This window comes from Kogia breviceps, chromosome 15 (assembly GCF_026419965.1).
Source record: "Kogia breviceps isolate mKogBre1 chromosome 15, mKogBre1 haplotype 1, whole genome shotgun sequence".
Classification (NCBI taxonomy): domain Eukaryota; kingdom Metazoa; phylum Chordata; class Mammalia; order Artiodactyla; family Physeteridae; genus Kogia; species Kogia breviceps.
In genome coordinates, this window is record NC_081324.1 from 17,183,542 (window position 1) to 17,202,042 (window position 18,501).

Sequence of the window (18,501 nt, forward strand, 5' to 3'; positions counted from 1 at the left end):
AAGCTGTTAAACACATGATCAGTCTAAAGTATTTAAAAGTAAGCTCAACAGCTCTGGTACTCCGGAAGAAGAAAGAGGAACAAATCCCTTAGGTCTCAATGAAACTACTGCAAACAGATACGTTACAACTACAGTGCACTGTGCATAATACAGTTTGTCTTAAGACAAACCCTTTCTGCCTCACGATACAGGAATTCCCACAGAACGTGAAATACTTTCCATGTACATCACTTAGGCATAATTTAATACTTTCCCTTCCTAATCACAATGCACAATCATTTCCAACTGGTTTTGTGAACGCCATAAGACAACTGTTATAAAGATTTCTAAGGAAATCTCATGCTTTAATTTCAGCTGATTCACAAAACAGGCATTAGTTATAAAAGGGGTCTTTTTAGAAATATCAGTTCTTCATGAACAACCAAATGATTTCCACCTTTCTTTCCCCAATTTTATTAGAATATTTTTCTCCAAAAGATATATACACGCAGAATGCCAGAGAAGACCTCAGAAAGCAGTCAAGTAAGCAGAAGGTGAGGTGCCAACAGGGGCTCCACAAAGCGCTTACACTAAAGCTTGGGGGTTTCTTTTCATCAGAGAGACCTTATTCTCAGCCAATTTACTCTTATTTTAAATTTAACTGAAATAAGTTTGCTAACTCGGCTTTTCTGCACGCCTCAGAACACTGGAAACGGTGAATTAGAAATCAGGACAGGAGCTACTCAGGGTGAGACAAAACAGCCTGACAGCAATAAAAACTGGTACCAATTACTAGACAATCAAAAGAGGAGAAAGAAAAATTATTTTTAAAAATAGAATATGAAATGCAAGAGGCATAGCAACATGGGTACTTTGACATTCAGGTAAGTCTACTCTCTTTAATAATCAAATAGTGGTAATTTTACAGCCTGGGCCAAAACAACAATTCTGGCTACTGAGAAGACGTTCAATAAGCTAGAGACATTTTGAAATATTTCAACACAAAGAGTTAATTTTTTTCTTAGAATCTGCACCTAGTGATTTTTAAACCCTCAGTTATCTAGAGAGTCACTCCTAACAAGACTGTTAGAGAATTCCAAACAACTGAGGCATACAGAAAGAAGAAGGAAGGATTGCTGCGTCGTTTAAGGCCTTTCGGGAGGAGGGGAGGGGTGGAGAGATTCACTTAAATCAAACCCCCTCACTATCCTCTTCCCCATCCTCTCCCCACCAGCAAACCATGAAAATACCTGCCTACCAAAGAATGCACTAATATTTAAATTATTTTTCTAGCTACAAAATAGTTTTCCACTACCTCTGTCATATATAGTTACATCTTACCTTCTTGTATGTGTTGGTCCATCCACATGTGTGCTCAGAATGACCACTATCAGAAAAGTGACTTCAATTCCAGGTTAAAATAGGTACTACAGTGTAGCTTGTTGAAAGTCAAACCCAAAACATTTACTAGGAGTGCCTTTCACTGAACAAAGAAATCCTATTCTGTTTCCAAGAGGGATAAAAAGACTAGCCTAACCCTGGTAACCTTAACACAAAAGGAAGCTAAAAAGGCAGGGACTCGATAAGAACAAAGGATTGTTCTTTCTGATGACATCAATACATATTAAACACGATGCGTTACACATCCTTTTATCAATATCTGAGATGATAAACTTACAAATTAATACTATACCAGCCATAACTGCATAAAATTACAATAGCACCCTCTTTGGAAACGATTTTGATTTATATAATGGTAGTCACTTTTATGTGTTTAATGTTTCTGAAATTAAAGGAGATGAGCCACTGTGAGAAAGCAGAACACAAGGTACAAGAAATAATTACGCTTGTGACCTCATGCCCTGTAAGGTCACCCTGAAACACAGGCCAAAGGAAATCAGGAAGCATCAGCATTTACCTCCAAGTAGTCACTGCCCAGAATGAAGGGCAAGTGTGGGTGTATTTCATAAACTAGCAGGTGCTTGACCTCATTACAAAAAAAAAGTCAATTATCAAAACGCTACATGTAGAATGTCACAAAGAAGAAAACTATAAAACTGGGTTCTGCAAAATATCTTCCCTTCAAAATAAATCTGAGACAACTCATAACATTTTACCTTCATCTGCAGCATAATACAACAGTTTCACAAAATTACAGTAATCCATCCTTAGTAAGAACAATCAGTAAAATTTTTAAAAAGTGTTTTGGAACATAAAAGTGGTTAAGAACACACGCTGAAGAGTGATAACTCAGAAAATATTTACAATATTTATTTAAGTCACTATCACAAGAATGTATGCAGGGGCTTCCCTGGTGGCACAGTGGTTGAGAGTCCGCCTGCCGATGCAGGGGACCCGGGTTTGTGCCCCGGTCCGGGAGAATCCCACGTGCCACGGAGCAGCTGGGCCCGTGAGCCGTGGCCGCTGAGCCTGCGCGTCCGGAGCCTGTGCTCCGCGACGGGAGAGGCCACAGCAGTGAGAGGCCCGTGTACCGCCAAAGAAAAAAAAGAATGTATGCAGTATTTATAATTCTGGTCCTGTAACCAGAATAAGAATCACAGGGCACTCACCCCCAAATTCTCAATCAGAAATGAGGCATCAAAAGTTTACATCCTGGGACTTCCCTGGTGGCACAGTGGTTAAGAATCCGCCTTCCAATGCAGAGGGCGTGGGTTCGATCCCTGGTCAGGGAACTAGATCCCACACACATGCCGCACCTAAGAGTTCACGTGCCACAACTAAGGCGTCCGCGAGCTGCAATTAAGGAGCACACATGCCACAACTAAAGGAGCCGGTGAGCCACAACTAAGGAGCCCGCTTACTGCAACTAAGACCTGGTGCAACCAAAGTAAATAAATTGAAGAGAAAGAAGTGTACATCCTGTCTGCATTTGTAAGGGATAAAATGTTCCTGAACAGGTTCAAGGACAGAGCTTCATTATCGGAAGCAAAATTCTCATATCACTCATTAGGACTTGGCTTTTATAAAAATTTGTGAACTGGATTTTCAGTTAAGGCAGAGTATTGCTCCTTTTTCCTCCCCAGTGATTGTTGGTTTACTGCCAGAATCCCTGGGCAATATAAATTAGAGTGAATTCTGAGGTGGTGACAATAAGGAGAACAAAACTACAGAAACCAATACAGGAAAGAGAAGTGGACTGCCAACCAACATTCACTACATGTATTATGTACTGTCATGTATGCTTTACAAAAAGCTTCTCCTCCAATGCTCTCAACAGTCCTCAGAAAAGCAACTGGTTTCTGACCCACTGCTTTCCTTAGGCTCTCAGACAAACCTACAAAAGGCTGTTACTGCATCATATACCTAAATAAAATTCCAGAAGATCCCAGTCAGTAACGCCCAGTGGATCTGAATTGTCATCTTGGTCCCAGCTCAATCACCTACTGAGTGTGAAGTCAGAGCAAGTTCCTACCCACTTTAGTTACTACCCCCAGACTCCAGGTCTCTAAGAGGAAGGGCTATCACAGTCCATCAGCCCAGGATGACCTTCTACTCTTCAGGAGTTCCTGAGTTGCAGACAAACATCTAACAAAGGGACTCTGAGACCAAGTTCGGTCATAACTTAGGAGCTGCCCATATTGCTTAGGCAATTAATGCACATTTTTAATGCTCGAATGATTAAATTATAAGAAAATATCTGATGTATGGTGTATTTACCAGATGTATTGCTTAATATTTTACCTACTTCAGTGATTAAAAGGATCTCTATTCCAGACAGAGGCGTTCAGTCTCTAAAGAACACTTTATGCTGCCACTTGCGTCAGCAATCACTTGCTCAAACATAAATGGCCGGGGTAGAGCGATTTCACTACAAGCACATTGACGGCAGGCGTGGGCTGTCCACCAGCTGTGGCTCCATAACCTTTTGATCCCTTTAGACAGCAAATCTGTCCAACAGCCCTATGTGGTCATACCTCATTTTTTGTATGCTTTCTTCTCCTTTCACACATTCAGAATCCCTACTCCTTTAGCTTGACATCCTTTTATTAAAATAGAAAGCTCTCAGTAAAGCAAACGAAGACTAATTTTACACTCAGTCAATGTAAACGTTCCAGAATAGATTAACATATTATAGCAGGAGTTGTTAGTATGAGGTGTTTTAGTTACATGCAGAATGCATATTTGTTTATTCTTTCACTAAAAATACAATTTTACAGTAAGTGATAAGATTAAAGTTTTAAGTTAGCCAGCATTCCGTTAATTTATAAAGTACTCCTAGATACTGTTGCTAAATACCAAGAACTTTAATTTACGTAAATGGAAAAGTTTAAATTTGACATAAGAACAATCTAGTTTGTGCTTATTTTAACAGTGATGAAAAAAGCATTCTCTTCTTTCCAGGAAAAATAAAATAAAATGGCATCCACCACCACTTCTAATGGCACCTCTCTTCCCAAACTGTCAAATATACAACACTGTACTAACCTCTCATATTTTCCTTAGACCTTTATATGCAATCTGTAATTAAGGCTTAGAATTGTCTTTTATTCTTCCCCTATCTACATTATGGTCTGGTCCCATATCCTCTTCTGTAACAGACTCCCATCTACTTATTCTTCTTTAATCAATCTCCCATTCTACACTAGTCCATTCTAAATAAAGCTGTCTTGAAAATGTTTCTCAATATTTCCTAATTTCCATAGTGTTCTCCTCTGAAAAGAATCTCTAGCAATTTGCTATTTATTTTTATTTTATTATTTTTTTTGTGTGTGTGGTATGCGGGCCTCTCACTGTTGTGGCCTCTCCCGTTGCGGAGCACAGGCTCCGGACGCGCAGGCTCAGCGGCCATGGCTCACAGGCCCAGCCGCTCCGCGGCATGTGGGATCATCCCGGACCAGGGCACGAACCTGTGTCCCCTACAACGGCAGGCGGATTCTCAACCACTGCGCCACCAGGGAAGCCCCGATTTGCTATTTAGTTTCACCTTCAGTCTACTTTACAGTACTATACTCATAGTTTGTCCTTAAATTTGAGCATCTTATATTCAATAAGGTTTACGATGAGCTGATGAGCTAATTCTACTTTCTCAAATACTATGAAGTTAATAGCCACAAGTTACTGAACAAAGAGCACCGTGCCAGACTATTCAAATACTCAAAAGAAGAGCTTTTTTCATCCCAATTTTTTTTATATTCTACAAAATTTTAAACCTATACATACTTAAATAAGAACTTTAAGCCGAATACCTTACATAGAGTCCATATGTCTAAAGACCCTGGGATTTTTAACTTAATTTCTTTTTATTAAAATAGAAAAGTTCCCAGTAAGCAAATAAAAACCAATACTCTCTCAGTAAACAGTCTGTTACCTATTTAGGTTAAAGAATTTGTAACTAGAGTTGTTAATGTGTGATGTTTTGGTTACATGTGATATATATATTTGCATTTTTATAGATTATAAATGTGTTTATTTAACAAATATATAGAGCTTACGACTGCTTAGGTACTGTTCCATGTGCTTAACAAAGATTCACTCACGACATACTCAAAATAATCCTATAAAGTCCTACTATATCATCTTCATTTCATCTGTGACAAAACTGAGGCTGAAAAAAGGTTAAGTGTCCAAGGTCACATACTTAATTAAACAACCACTATAGTCACCACTGGCAAACATCTGGTAGACTTATACCAGTTATAACAATGATAACCCTTTTTGAATCTTATCTTCATTTTCTATCTTATACAGTCATGTATTGTTTGTCTTGACATGTATAATGAGTATCTCATAAATGAGAATAACTGGTATTGACAAAAGGTCACTTAAAATGAATGCACCTAAAGCCCAGGACAAATTTCCATAGTCAAAAAGTTTTGTTAAAGATTCATCGAGACTTTATCTTTTTAAAAAAGTGAAACTGATTTATTTTACCTTATACACAATAGAACAGGCTAAACTTTTAATTGTGAATTCTTCTTTAGGAGAATAAAGAACGAATTAAATGATGAGTTGGGAATGAAGCATACTTTCCCTAAAAAGAAAAAAAATTATCACAGAGCACTGTAACTTTTCTTCAATGCACTTTAGACCTAGCAGCATAATTGCAAAGGTTTTACTTTACAAAAGCTATTCCAGAATTTCAAAAATTTTTCCCATGATGTTTCCCAGTCCATTGAACTTATACTCTTTTGAAAGATTCTTCAGTCAAAATCCTTGCTATTTTTCTCTTTTTCAATAGTACACTGGTCTAAATCTACCAGATGATTCGTAAGGATTCACAATTCCAACTTCTACTTGGAAAGATCTGCCTTGTATTTATACTTATATATCAGATCAATATCTAAAAAGTTGGTACCCACAATCATAATAATGAAATAGGCAGAGACAGATGCTAGGGTTAACAGGGTAGAATTCTCAATTCAGGGTTAACTTTATAAGGGGTCAGTGAATTTGTGAATATTTAGATATTTATTTTACATAACTTTTTACAAAACCAAACTCCAAACCGTAAGGATTCAGGAAATGAATGAGCAGAATTTGAGGATCCCCTGTTTTCACCTTAAGGTCAATGATTCACTTTTGGTAACAGGCAGTAGAAAGCATAACTGCAGGTTTGGGTATTTTCCTACACATGCATGAAAAGCTTTGTAGAAAAGCATGAGGGCTCTTACGTGATATGATGTGGTCCATGTACTGAGGTAAGTAAGGAGCCCAGGTATCGATGGCCTCCTTCCGTCCCGCCTGCTCAATTCTTCTCAGTTCTGCTAGAAGCAGGGCCTGTGCGGCTTCTCTGACCTAAGACCACAGAACCAAATGCAAAAAACGGAAGCAGACCAGTGAGTGAGGTGTTTAAACACGAGCAAGTTCATAATGAAAGCAAGCTAGAAAATATACAAACCACATTTATTTACATGAGAAATACTACTAACCAAACAATGAAGTAAGTACTAAAGTTGAATAAACTGGATGCAAGCAAATCAAAGATTTTCAGTTAATGATCTCACTTAAAAATACTTTAATACTAATAGAATAATGTTTGAATGTTTAATCAGTTTGGGGTTTAAAACTTCATTTTCCAAGGCTTGCACAAAAATATTCTTGTACTTTAATTTGGCATTTTCAATTTTTAAAATTTCCATATAAATATTACTGTTAAAAAAAATCACTGATAGAATTATTAAATGTTTTCTCTTTCAGCCTGAAGAAATTTAACCTTGTCTAATGGATTTCTTTCTATTATAATGCTTAAATATATATTGCTTACACAAACATAAATGTATTAATCCACACAATTCACGTATACCTAAGACTGGCTTAAACAATTTGTTTTCAACAAACAAGCAAATATATTCCTATGAAATGGCATTAATTCTATAAAAGGAAACTATTTTTCAAAATTATATTATCTCAATTTTTCTTTCAACATGGCACACACTTTTATGTTGCAGTTTTAGTTTAGTTTTGTTTTATTTTGGCCAAAGTGCCACACCCATTGGTTCAAAGAAGCTAGATAACTGTCAAGGTATGTACCAATCAATTTATTGAGTATTTATAATTGAAAAGATAACTCAGTAGCATCTGATAAGAATTCAAATAAAAATTGTTTTTAACTATAACTGACTTTTGAAGTGAATTCAAACATTATTCAAATGCAAAACCATGACAATTTTAGTATGCTGCAATTCCACTTGGAGTTGAGGGAAGGGAGACCAGGAAAGGGACAGGATGCTATTTAAATTTGGTAAATTAAAATTTTTGAAAGACATAAACTGCTACAGCTATGTGGGTCAAATGCTATAATAAGCAAAATCTCCATAAAACATTTCCAAATCCCTGGTGATATTATATTCCAAGCAATATCTAATACCACACAAGTCCATTAACACAAAATAATAGCTACCATTTACTGAGCTCCTACCATGTGTCAGGCTCTGTACTTACTGTGCTACTTGCATTATCTTATTTGATCCTGACAGCAATCCTGTGAGGAATATACTATTATCCCCACTTTACAAATGAGCTTCAGATAGATTAGGTACATCGCCTAGGGTCACAAAGTTAATAACTGGCAGAACTGATTTTTAAACCCAGGTCTCTTCTAATTCCAAAGACCTTCCCCTTCTATTATAACACGGGACCTTCCACTGGACTATGGTTATTCACTTAGAATTTGATTGATGTGATTATACCTGAACGTGCAATCTGGGGGGAGGTGGGTTGTACGTATGTGTGTGTGCATGTATGTGTATGATCTGTACAGAAATCAATACTTAACAAACTGTTCCATAAGTACATAAAACTTTTGATCAAATACTCACTAGATTTAAAAAAAGTAAACAAATATGCAAGTTGAAACATTACTGTTTAGAATCATTGGATCCGTGTTTTCTATCACATAATAAACAGGTGATAAGAAATTAGATAAAAATAACATTTTTGTTTCAAATTTACACTTGTCCAGTGCCTTTTTAATGTTTTTGTTTTCTAGCCATATCACCGCGATGTTACCTCCAAGCATCTATCTTGCCATCTCCGAGCCAGCATCTCTAGAAGCGGGGGCCTAAATTTGTCCAATCCCAGCAGGTCTGGCAGCATAACACAATGCATAGCAGCCAACTGACTCCATCCTGTTAAAATGTAATATGTTATAAACACTTTGGTATTCCCCCAATTCAAATATTTTTCTGCATGTAAGTATAGCAAACCTAAACCAAAAAGGGGAGACCTGCTCAATTATGTTATGACTTCAATTTATTATTAGATATTTTGTACAAAGATATAACAAATGCATTTCAGTTCTAAATGTATTTCCTCTCGAATTTCAGCTCTAAGAACTCTAAAAGTTTTAAAACAAATAAAAACAAATTTCCATATTAAGTATATATGAATTCCACAAGAAAAACACATTTCTAAACATTCCCTCTAAAATAAGACATATATTCAGGTGTAGAAAAGCACAGAAATAAACACATACCAGAGCTCTAGATTTGAACCTACTGACAGTTAAAAGGGCACTCACACAGATTTATTTCCAAAGATAAGTTCATGTCACTTAAGGCCTGGCCATCTGGTATTACCTTCGTATCAGTCAACAGAGACGTTTCCTATTCTCTGTCAGAGGGCCTTTAATTAATGTACTTATTGATCCCTTTTCTCACAAAATGAATCAGAAGTTTAGTCACCATCATAACTTAAGTAAACTAACACCAAGTTTGAGAGGAAAAAATGAATTCCTACATTCCCCAAAATAAAAACTTAATCTAAAATTTATAAAATTTTAAGTATCATTAACTCTAATCTATGGGAATAAAAGTTGTTTTTTCCAAAATTCTATTCCACAATATGGAAATTGATTACATAAAGACAACAAACAATGTAAACCACTGCAATACTTAAAAGTACTAGTATCCAGACATTCGCAAATAATCATTTCCACCCTATTTTACAAGTGTTCATATTACAAGGTGAGTTATCTGTGACCACAGACTTTTAGCAAATCAGTGTTCTGAAATAATCTAAGCTGTAGTATTCTAAAACAGCAACAACAAAAACCCTACCATAAAACTCAAAATGATTATTGGGAGTGTTAAAGAGGGTGTGAGTGAGAGAGAGAGCAAGAGAGACAAGCCACCTATGTAAAGATTCACCCTTTCAGTAAGGAAATTCTCAACAACTAAGAATATATAATTACATCGATTAAGATGATGAGCACACCCATTTTAGATTATAATTTATTTTCAACAGAGGAATATATATACATACATATACAAACCTACATATATACATACACAAATATATATAAACAAATTACTACCTAGTAACTTCCTAATGTTTTAACGTCTCATAAAAGTATGAAGTGTATTTATGAGCTAAATTTTAATATGAAGATGATTCTCACCACGGTCCAAAGTCAACAGCTTGTTTTTGAATCAACAAATTACTACCTTTCACAATAGCTTAACAAATATGACCCTAATTATTTTTGCTAAAATCCAATCTTAACATACAAACCTTAGTACACGTCTATGACAGGGAAACCAAACAAAAACTGAATTATACTTTTATGGTCCCATGTTTTCTTTCTGAAGGAATAGTACTTAGAACACGGACTCTGTATTTTATAGATATTGTATCATTCTTTCTATTTGAATATACTGGTATTATTGCTTTTAGTGAAGAGTTAGAATCATCCTGGGTTACATACGAGATTTTGTAAATTTACTCATTTTTATATTATATAAACTGGTGAAGATTGAGCCCACAATGAAGAGACTGGATATAACTCATGGCTCACAAGTTCCGTTAAGCTTCCAGTCAGTATAAATAATCCTTTATTGGGGAATAAAGGTTTGTAGATTCCATTGACATTTTCAGAGCTCCAAAAATACTTTCCCCTCTAACCAGGGCACATGTTGTGTACAGAGAATAAAGAGTGTCTGTCACAGAGTAATGATACATGTAAAATAAATTAATTAGCTCTAACACCAGAGATCACATGGCAAACATCATCATGAAAACCAACCCCGTTTTTAATGCCTACTTCGTATCATAGATTAGTATCTTTGCACTTCTTTAATAGCATTCTAGATTACAGGAAACATGGTTTATACCAGCCAGGAATAACATTACATTTTTATAATCGACCCTTATCACTGACATTAGCAAATCAAGTTATAAAATGGAAACTTTAGGATCTCACATATAACAAAGCAGATGCATGTATAAATTAGATAAAAAGAACATATACTAGAATAAAGCACAGATTGAAAGAAAGTTGTTAGAAAGTTGAGAGAGAATACCTTCATTTACTAAGAAACAGGTATGTAAAGCAGGAGTAGAAGCAGGGTCAGAGCCAGAGTGATCAGCATCAGACCGAGCAGAAACGACAGGTGCAGCAACTTGCAGCAGAAAACAGAAGAAATAAAAGAGGAGAGAATTGAGATACAGCGGTTTCTGAAAAAAAGCTCAGTGTTAGTGAATACTAAAAAACAAAGTTGGCAAAATATAGTAAATGCAGAACTGAAAAATGATGTTTTAATCAGAAAGGTATGATTATTAAGGATTATGGCAGTAAAATGATATATTTTATTGAATAGCAATCACAGTGTAGTTCAAACCAAAATCTATTTATAGTTGAATGATGTGTCATCTAATATAAAAAGAAGTTCTAAAATAACTAAGGCTACAATGAAAAAAATGACAACATGTTAAGAATTCGCAAAAATGTAATTCAATTTTTAAAATGTATCACATGATGAAAAGTTTACTTTGGTCTTCGGTTTGTCAATTACATTTTTTGCTAATAATTTATTTCCTAACATTATGCCTAAATTATTTTGTAATCTCTCAAACCAATATTCACTGAGATCATTTCAATTTATTACTCATTTTATTAAAAACTCAATTTAAATTATACCAACTTGTAAAATACAACTTTTAAAATATAACAATTTAAAGTTAAATTAAATATACTTAACTCTTGTTAGAAGACTCCTAACGTAGCTCCATTCTTCAGTTTAAAAAATATTTTTATGATACAAATGCTTTATATTCTAAAATAATTACTGTGAATGCTATAACCCTTATAGAATAGATGGAACAACACCCACCCTCCCCCCCAAAAAAGTTATGATACCAGGAAAATGTTCAGCTTAAATGATCACATGAAAAGGCAAAAGGACCGTAGGGCGCACACATTCGACAACTGAAGGTCAACGTTAAGATTTAGAGGTCACCACTTGACACTTCCTTCCTATGGAGAAATTACCATATGTCATGCACAAGCATCTTCAAATTAATCCCTCTCCTTTCTTCTGTCATTGAACAGCAATAGGTTTGGGCTCCTGAACAAATTAAGCATTGTCTGCCGAATGAAATGTTTGCTTTTCATGCAGTGAAGCTCTTTTGCAACTACAGGACAGTTGCATGAAAACAACTTTTCATAATTTCCTCACAAACGCATCATAATGTCAATCAGACACGTGTGAGGTAAACCGGAGAACTAAAAGAAGTATATGACCAGTAATAAAAAACAGAAACTCCAACTCCATAAACCCTAAAGAAGCACCTCTTGCACACATGAAAATTTTATCTGGGAAATTATCATTCTTTTTATTATAACAGACCTGTTTTTTGTTCCTTATGAAATTACAAGTACTTTATAATGTTATACTTATGAAAGGATTAGAATTACTCTCAATTGTATATTTCATAAGATCTAAGAATTCCATTGTAATCTTGCAAAGAAATCCGCAATATTTCTACATATTCCATTGAATAATTTCTCATGTTTAAATCATTTTTAAATACAAATTCAGTAATTATGGCCTATAAAATATTCAATTCCCCATGCAAAAAGTTGGTAAGCCTTTGGTGGCAAGGAGTAAATTTACAGGTTTCAGCTTTCATGCCACCAAAATTGTTGAGCGAGTTCCTCTGGTGGTTTCCAACAGTTGGGGTTTTTCTATAATTTCATTTTAAATAAAGGAGAAATTATTATTCCTGAAAAGTCTGGGTTAACTTCATCTGACGTTATCATTAATTCTGAAAGGACACTAGAATGGTAAGGTGAAAAAATTCAATACAAACAAACCAAAGTTTAGGACTCAGTGATCATTCCCCTAGCTAGGTCAAATAAGGAGTGGGATTAAACTATACTGTCTTCCCTAAATCACAAGTCGAAAGGAAACTAGAAATGCTACTGGCAAAACTTCTAGAATAAGAATATGTCTTAATAGAATAATGTTCAATATATATAGCTTTATTTGTAATGAGAGAAATAAACAGATGCTCTGAGTATTATATTTCTGGAGTCCCGTTTAAATGGTATTGCATGTAGAAAAGGCCTTTTACACTTTCCTTTAATAAATTCTGTGGGCATTTAAAATTAAAAAAAAATCCTGTAATAGAAATCAAGGAATCAGATTTACTATGCTTTACAAATCTCTGCATCATCATCATCATCATCAAAAAATACTTTATTCAGACTACCTCATAACTGAAACTGCAGAATCTAGAACTATTTTCATAATTCATTGAGAATACTGAAATGAAACTCTACTACAGCTTTAAAAACTGTCCACATATAGAAAAATCAGCAATAGAAATTAGAAGAAAAGAGTACACTACCATAATAAAAAGCCCAAGATTTAATGACACATAATAAATCTGAATAAGTTATGTACGGCACTGAACATCAAAGATTTATACCATAAAACGTAAGCAAGCAGTTAATTTCTTAAAATAGAAAAGCTGCAATGTCAACTTTTTGCTCCTCTTACCAATTTGCTCTTTTTATTAAGAATCAGTAAAACACAAGGGAAAATAGTCTCAGCACAGCTTCAAAATGGTGACAGAACTGACACAAGTTCTGTTATTTTACCTGAGAAAGTTCTTTAAGTAATGTTGCAGCTAAGAGCCTCTTCACAACGGCTTACTCTCACATGAAAAGACGGATGCAGATAAACATGTGTGACAACTTATATGTGCACACATGTGCTCTGGTTTCCCTTTAAATGGCATATATAGAAGTACTCAAAATGACAATGGCCATGGTTTCTGTCTTTGAACAGGTCTACCTCAGTCTTCATTTGAAATCTAAATCTAAGCTCCATTTTTGCCAATCACCATTGTGATATGAAAAATCTATATAGGGAAGAAAGCAAACATACTTTTGGTAGCAAGTGCTCCCTACATATTGGTCTAAACCTCATTACCCTCCCAGCAGATATACACAAATAGCCCTCTCAATACATTTTTCAGAAGAAAAAAAAAGATAACCTAGAAGGTACAGAAAACCAAATGCAATGCTGAAAAAGGAAGTTTTTTCAAAGCTAAACACTAAAACGATAAATAAAAGTATTTTACAATGAATCACTTTATCTAAAGTGTTATATGAGAATCATGAAGCTTTGAGAGGGAGAGGATAGAGGAGGAGAAAACATGAAAAAATTAGAAATGAGGAAACAGAGTCAATCACCATGTACTTAATAAAAAGGCCTTCCACATTGGGTATGCCATCTAATATAGAGATCTTAGAGCAACATCTGCCTTTCTGTAAACTTCTTTTATGTCTACACTTTTATCTTAGGTAGATAGGCATTCTCATCATCTTTTAAATCAACATGAAGCAGTAGGATAAATCATTAACCAAACATCATAAGGAAAAAAGGATATCCTTAAAACAGGTAAAAGAAGAGCACAAATAGCTAAGGGCACTAAGGGGACACAAAGCTCCAGGAAGTAGAAAGGATGAGGAGCTACCATAAATCAGAATGAGTAAACAGCCCAAGATGGTACTCTGACAAACAGATAGATATGCATCAAGGCAAAAGACTAAAGTGTTGATAATGTTTGAAAAATACAGTAACACTACTTAAGCCTCTAGATCACCACTGGATTACATTAGAATTGGAGTAAGTTTAGATGGAGTGATAGTTTTATGTTGGCCTATAACTTCAACCAGAGAGTCAAAAAAAAAAAAAAAAAAAAAAAACCAAAAGAAACACAAACTTTTGTAAAAGGTCTCCATTAACATCCCAAATAAATAAATGAGCAAGACAGAAACCATGTGGAGAGAGTTCATTATAGTGAAAGATAAAATTATAATATAAACACTAACTTGAATTAGACATATGAAGGCTATCAAAATTTTCTTTCATTTGATTAATGTAATCAGTGCCTACTCCATGAGAGGTACTAAGCTAAGCATATAAAAACATAAAGAGTAGACCAAGATGCTGCTCTCAAAGTACTCAGAGTCTGGTAGGAAAAGCAAATAAGCAGCCAGCCAAAATCATAAACTGCACTCCTCTGGATCTCCTCCACTAGATATAAGCTTCCTGAAGGCAGGGATCTCTTGTCAGCCCTTACAGCCTCAGTTCCTAGGTATTGACATATTGACTCTAGAAGCATAAAGAATAGGTATCTATAGATTCATTCAATCAACAAATATTTACTGAGCTCCTTCTATGTACCAGCCACTGTTCCAAGCTGTTCTTGTGATAGATCAGTGAACAAAAAAGAAAAAAAGCCCTGCCCTCTGAGCTTCCAAAGCAGACCAAAGTTAGAGCTTCTGCAATTAAATTACAGGTAGAGAAATTTTTTTAAAGGGCACATAAGTTCAAACGCAAAATTTTAAGGGATTCGCAGGCCCCTTTATTAGCCTGACATAGGTACTCCTAGTTTTTTGCTATAGATCCTGGAAAAGGATGGTGAGTAACTATTGGTTATAATTTAGGAACAACTACCTCTTACTTCTAAGTTTAGACAACCTAAATTGGATCCACTTCTTAAAAATAAAATTGCAAATAATGTAACATGACTTTAAATCTTTAAGTTGCCTAGACTTACCTCCACACCTGCCCCTGAGTAAAGATGTAACTATTAACATAAAGATATGGTCACAGTCAAGATAAGCACAAGAGGCACAGACCAAAGACTTTCGCCGTGAAATTACTGAATTGATAAAGAGAAGTACAATATGTCAGAATATAGAAAAGCCTAAAGCCATGGGCAGACTCAGGGATGTATGACCATGAACAAAAATTTACTTGGTTGATATCTCTGATCCCTTCCTCAAGTGAGATATTTTATAAACTGCAAAATCAAGTATCTAATAAATGAATACTGTGAAGTATTCTTGTGAAGAAATTATTTGCCCATGAAATACCCTGATATTGTTTATGAGAAATTATGTTAGCAAAACTATTTATATCATTTTTACTCTCAGACCCAAATGCCTGTAAAAGGTCCAATTCCCAGCTAAAGTCTTTATTCCATATAGATTATTTTGGAGCTGAACAAGTATTAACCAACATAAAGTGACAGTTTATCGAAAAGAAGCATATTCATGTTTGCATTCCAACTTGAAAATAGATTGTGAGTCAATGTGGGCTACAGAGGGAGTCAGGAAAAGAAAACATAAGGAAAGATGAAAATGTTTAAAAGAATACCAATGTAAGAGAAGTCAGAGAGATGAGACTAAATAATAATACTCTGCTGAAAAGCTATCAAGGAATCAAAGCCCTTTATCTGTACAGCACCACCTCCTACCCTACGTTGGTTATGTTCGTGTGTTATCTTCTAGATAGACATAAACTATGCAAGACAGTATACATTAGACTAATCTCTGTACCCCAAATAGAGTTGTTTGGAGGAAAAACAAAAGTGCTTAACAAATGTATGTTAAAGAAATATTACATTTCAATATTCAAATAGAAAATGAGTTTTATAATGCCATCCTAAAGCATTTTACTATGTAATTCTCAATACAGATTGCTAACCTTCATTTACTTTATAAGACTAGCATCTGTGCTGTTCCAAATGGAAATTCCTAAATCTATCACCTTAAGTAAATGCTTTAGAAAAAGACAATTTTTAGTTCCTTCTTCGCTGCTCTCAAGACTTGAGGCTTTTCCGAGAGGAGCAACATTAAAGCACTCCAACTTTAAAATCCTCAGACCTGGCCAGGTAGGCAAATTCAATACCATCATGGTGGTGAAATATATAATGCATTGTTGATCAATAAGAAATAACAATTCTAAAGGTTTATGCACCCAATAAAGAGAGCTTCAAAATATATTAAGCAAAAACTGATAGAAATGCAGGGAGGAATAAACACATCCACAACTGCTGCAGAATTCAATACCCTTATCTAAACGATAGATAGAACCAAGTGGGCAGAAAAACCAGCTAATATCTGCTAAACCTGAATACTCTTAAGCAACGTGACCTGACATTTATGAAACACTCCACCCAACAAGAGCAGAATACACAGTCATCTGAAGTGCACACAGTATACTGACCAAGAAAGACCATATTTAGGGCCATAAAACAAGTTTCAATATTCAAAGAATTCAAACCATACAAAGTATATTATCTGACCATAAATTAGAAATCAATAGCAGAAAGATCCTTGGAAAGTTCCCAAATGTTTGCAAACTGAACTCAATAATAAATTACCCAGGGATAAAAGAAAAAGTCAAGAGAAAAAGAAAAATGAAAGCATATCAAAATATGTGGGATGCTACTAAAGCTGTACTTAGGGTAAATTTGTAGTGCTGACTGCCTATATCAGGAAAGAAGAAAAGTTTTATATCCATAGCTTCAGGTTCTACTCTAAAAAAATAAAAATTAAAAATACAAGCAAATTTAAAGCAAAAGAAATGAAATAAAAACAAGCAAAGCAGAAATAAATGAAATAGAAAACAGAAGAACAGCAGATTAAAAACTGATGAAACCAAAAGCTGGTTAAGAACTATAAAACTGCTAAGTTACTAGCTAGACTGATCAGGAAAAAAGAAAAAACATAAGTTATGAATAATAGAAATGAGATAGGGGATGTCATTTCAAATCCTACAGATATGATATTGAAAGGAAAATAAGAGAATATTAAACAACTTTTTGCCAATAAATTTGACACAAATTACCAAAGTTCACTCAAAATGAATTTTTAAATAAACCTAAATAGCTCTATCTATTAAAGCATTTAAATTTGTAGTTAAAAAATCTTCCCATAAAGAAAACCCGATGCCCACATATTTTCACTGGTGAAACAGAGCAAACAAGTAAAAAATAGTATCAATTCTACACATGCCCTTCCAGAAAACACAAGAAAAGGGATAACATCCTAAGTCATTCTGTGAGACCAGCATTATCCTGTTACCAAAATTGAATAAACACATTATTGAAATGAAAAACTCTAGACCAAAATCCCTCATGATCATACACATAAAAACTCTTTTTAACAAAATTTTAGCAAATTATATCCAATAATCTATAAAGAGGATAATTCATCATGACCAAGTGTGATCTACCCCAGGATTGCAAGGTTTTTTAAAATTCAAAAGTCAGTGTTCTTGGACTTATTGAGAAAATAAAGGAGAAAATTCATTTGATAATTTCAATAGATGCAGAAAAATCATCTGACAAAATCTAACATCTGTTCATAATTTTAAAATCTCACCAAACTAGGAATAGGAGGGAACTTCCTCAACATCCAGCTCATCTAAGAAAAACTTATGGCTAACATCATACTTAATAGTAAAAGACTGGATGCTTTATCCCTAAGATTGGGAATGAGGCAAGGATGACTGCTCTAACTTCAATTCAACATCAGTAAGTAACCATCAATCGTAAAAAGTTTTTAAAAATTAATAATAACTGGACTTCCCTGGTGACGCAGTGGTTAAGAATCCGTCTGCCAATGCAGGGGACACGAGTCTGAACCCTGGTCCAGGAAGATCCCACATGCCGCAGAGCAACTAAACCTGTGTGCCACAACTACTGGGTGTCTGTTCTAGAGCCCGTGAGCCATGACTACTTAAGCCCGCATGCCTAGAACCCGTGCTCTGCAACAAGAGAAGCCACCACAATGAGAAGCCCGCGCACTGCAATGAAGAGTGGCCCCCACTCGCCACAACTAGAGAAAGCCCACACACAGCAACAAAGACCCAATGCAGACAGAAATAAATTAAATAAATAAACTTATTTTTTAAATTAATAACAACAGCATATTGAATCCAAAGGAAGTGGGAGAAGAGCGGAATTTAGTGAAACAGG

General features: G+C 35.0%; 1 protein-coding gene across 8 annotated transcripts in view; it reads right to left on the minus strand.

Moving 5' to 3' along the window:
- The window catches only part of WDR7 (WD repeat domain 7), a 363,333-nt gene that overhangs the window by 238,430 nt on the left and 106,402 nt on the right, over nt 1-18,501 (minus strand). For 6 of the 8 annotated variants that reach the window (XM_059039434.2, XM_067014343.1, XM_059039432.2 and 3 more), the window contains 3 exons: nt 10,740-10,838; nt 8,449-8,567; nt 6,612-6,735 (listed from right to left, as the gene is read on the minus strand). In XM_059039434.2, the coding sequence (XP_058895417.1) occupies nt 6,612-6,735; nt 8,449-8,567; nt 10,740-10,838 (342 nt within the window). The remainder of the gene's footprint in view (nt 1-6,611; nt 6,736-8,448; nt 8,568-10,739; nt 10,839-18,501) is intronic. The other 2 variants (XM_059039436.2, XM_059039435.2) reach the window with 1 other exon arrangement.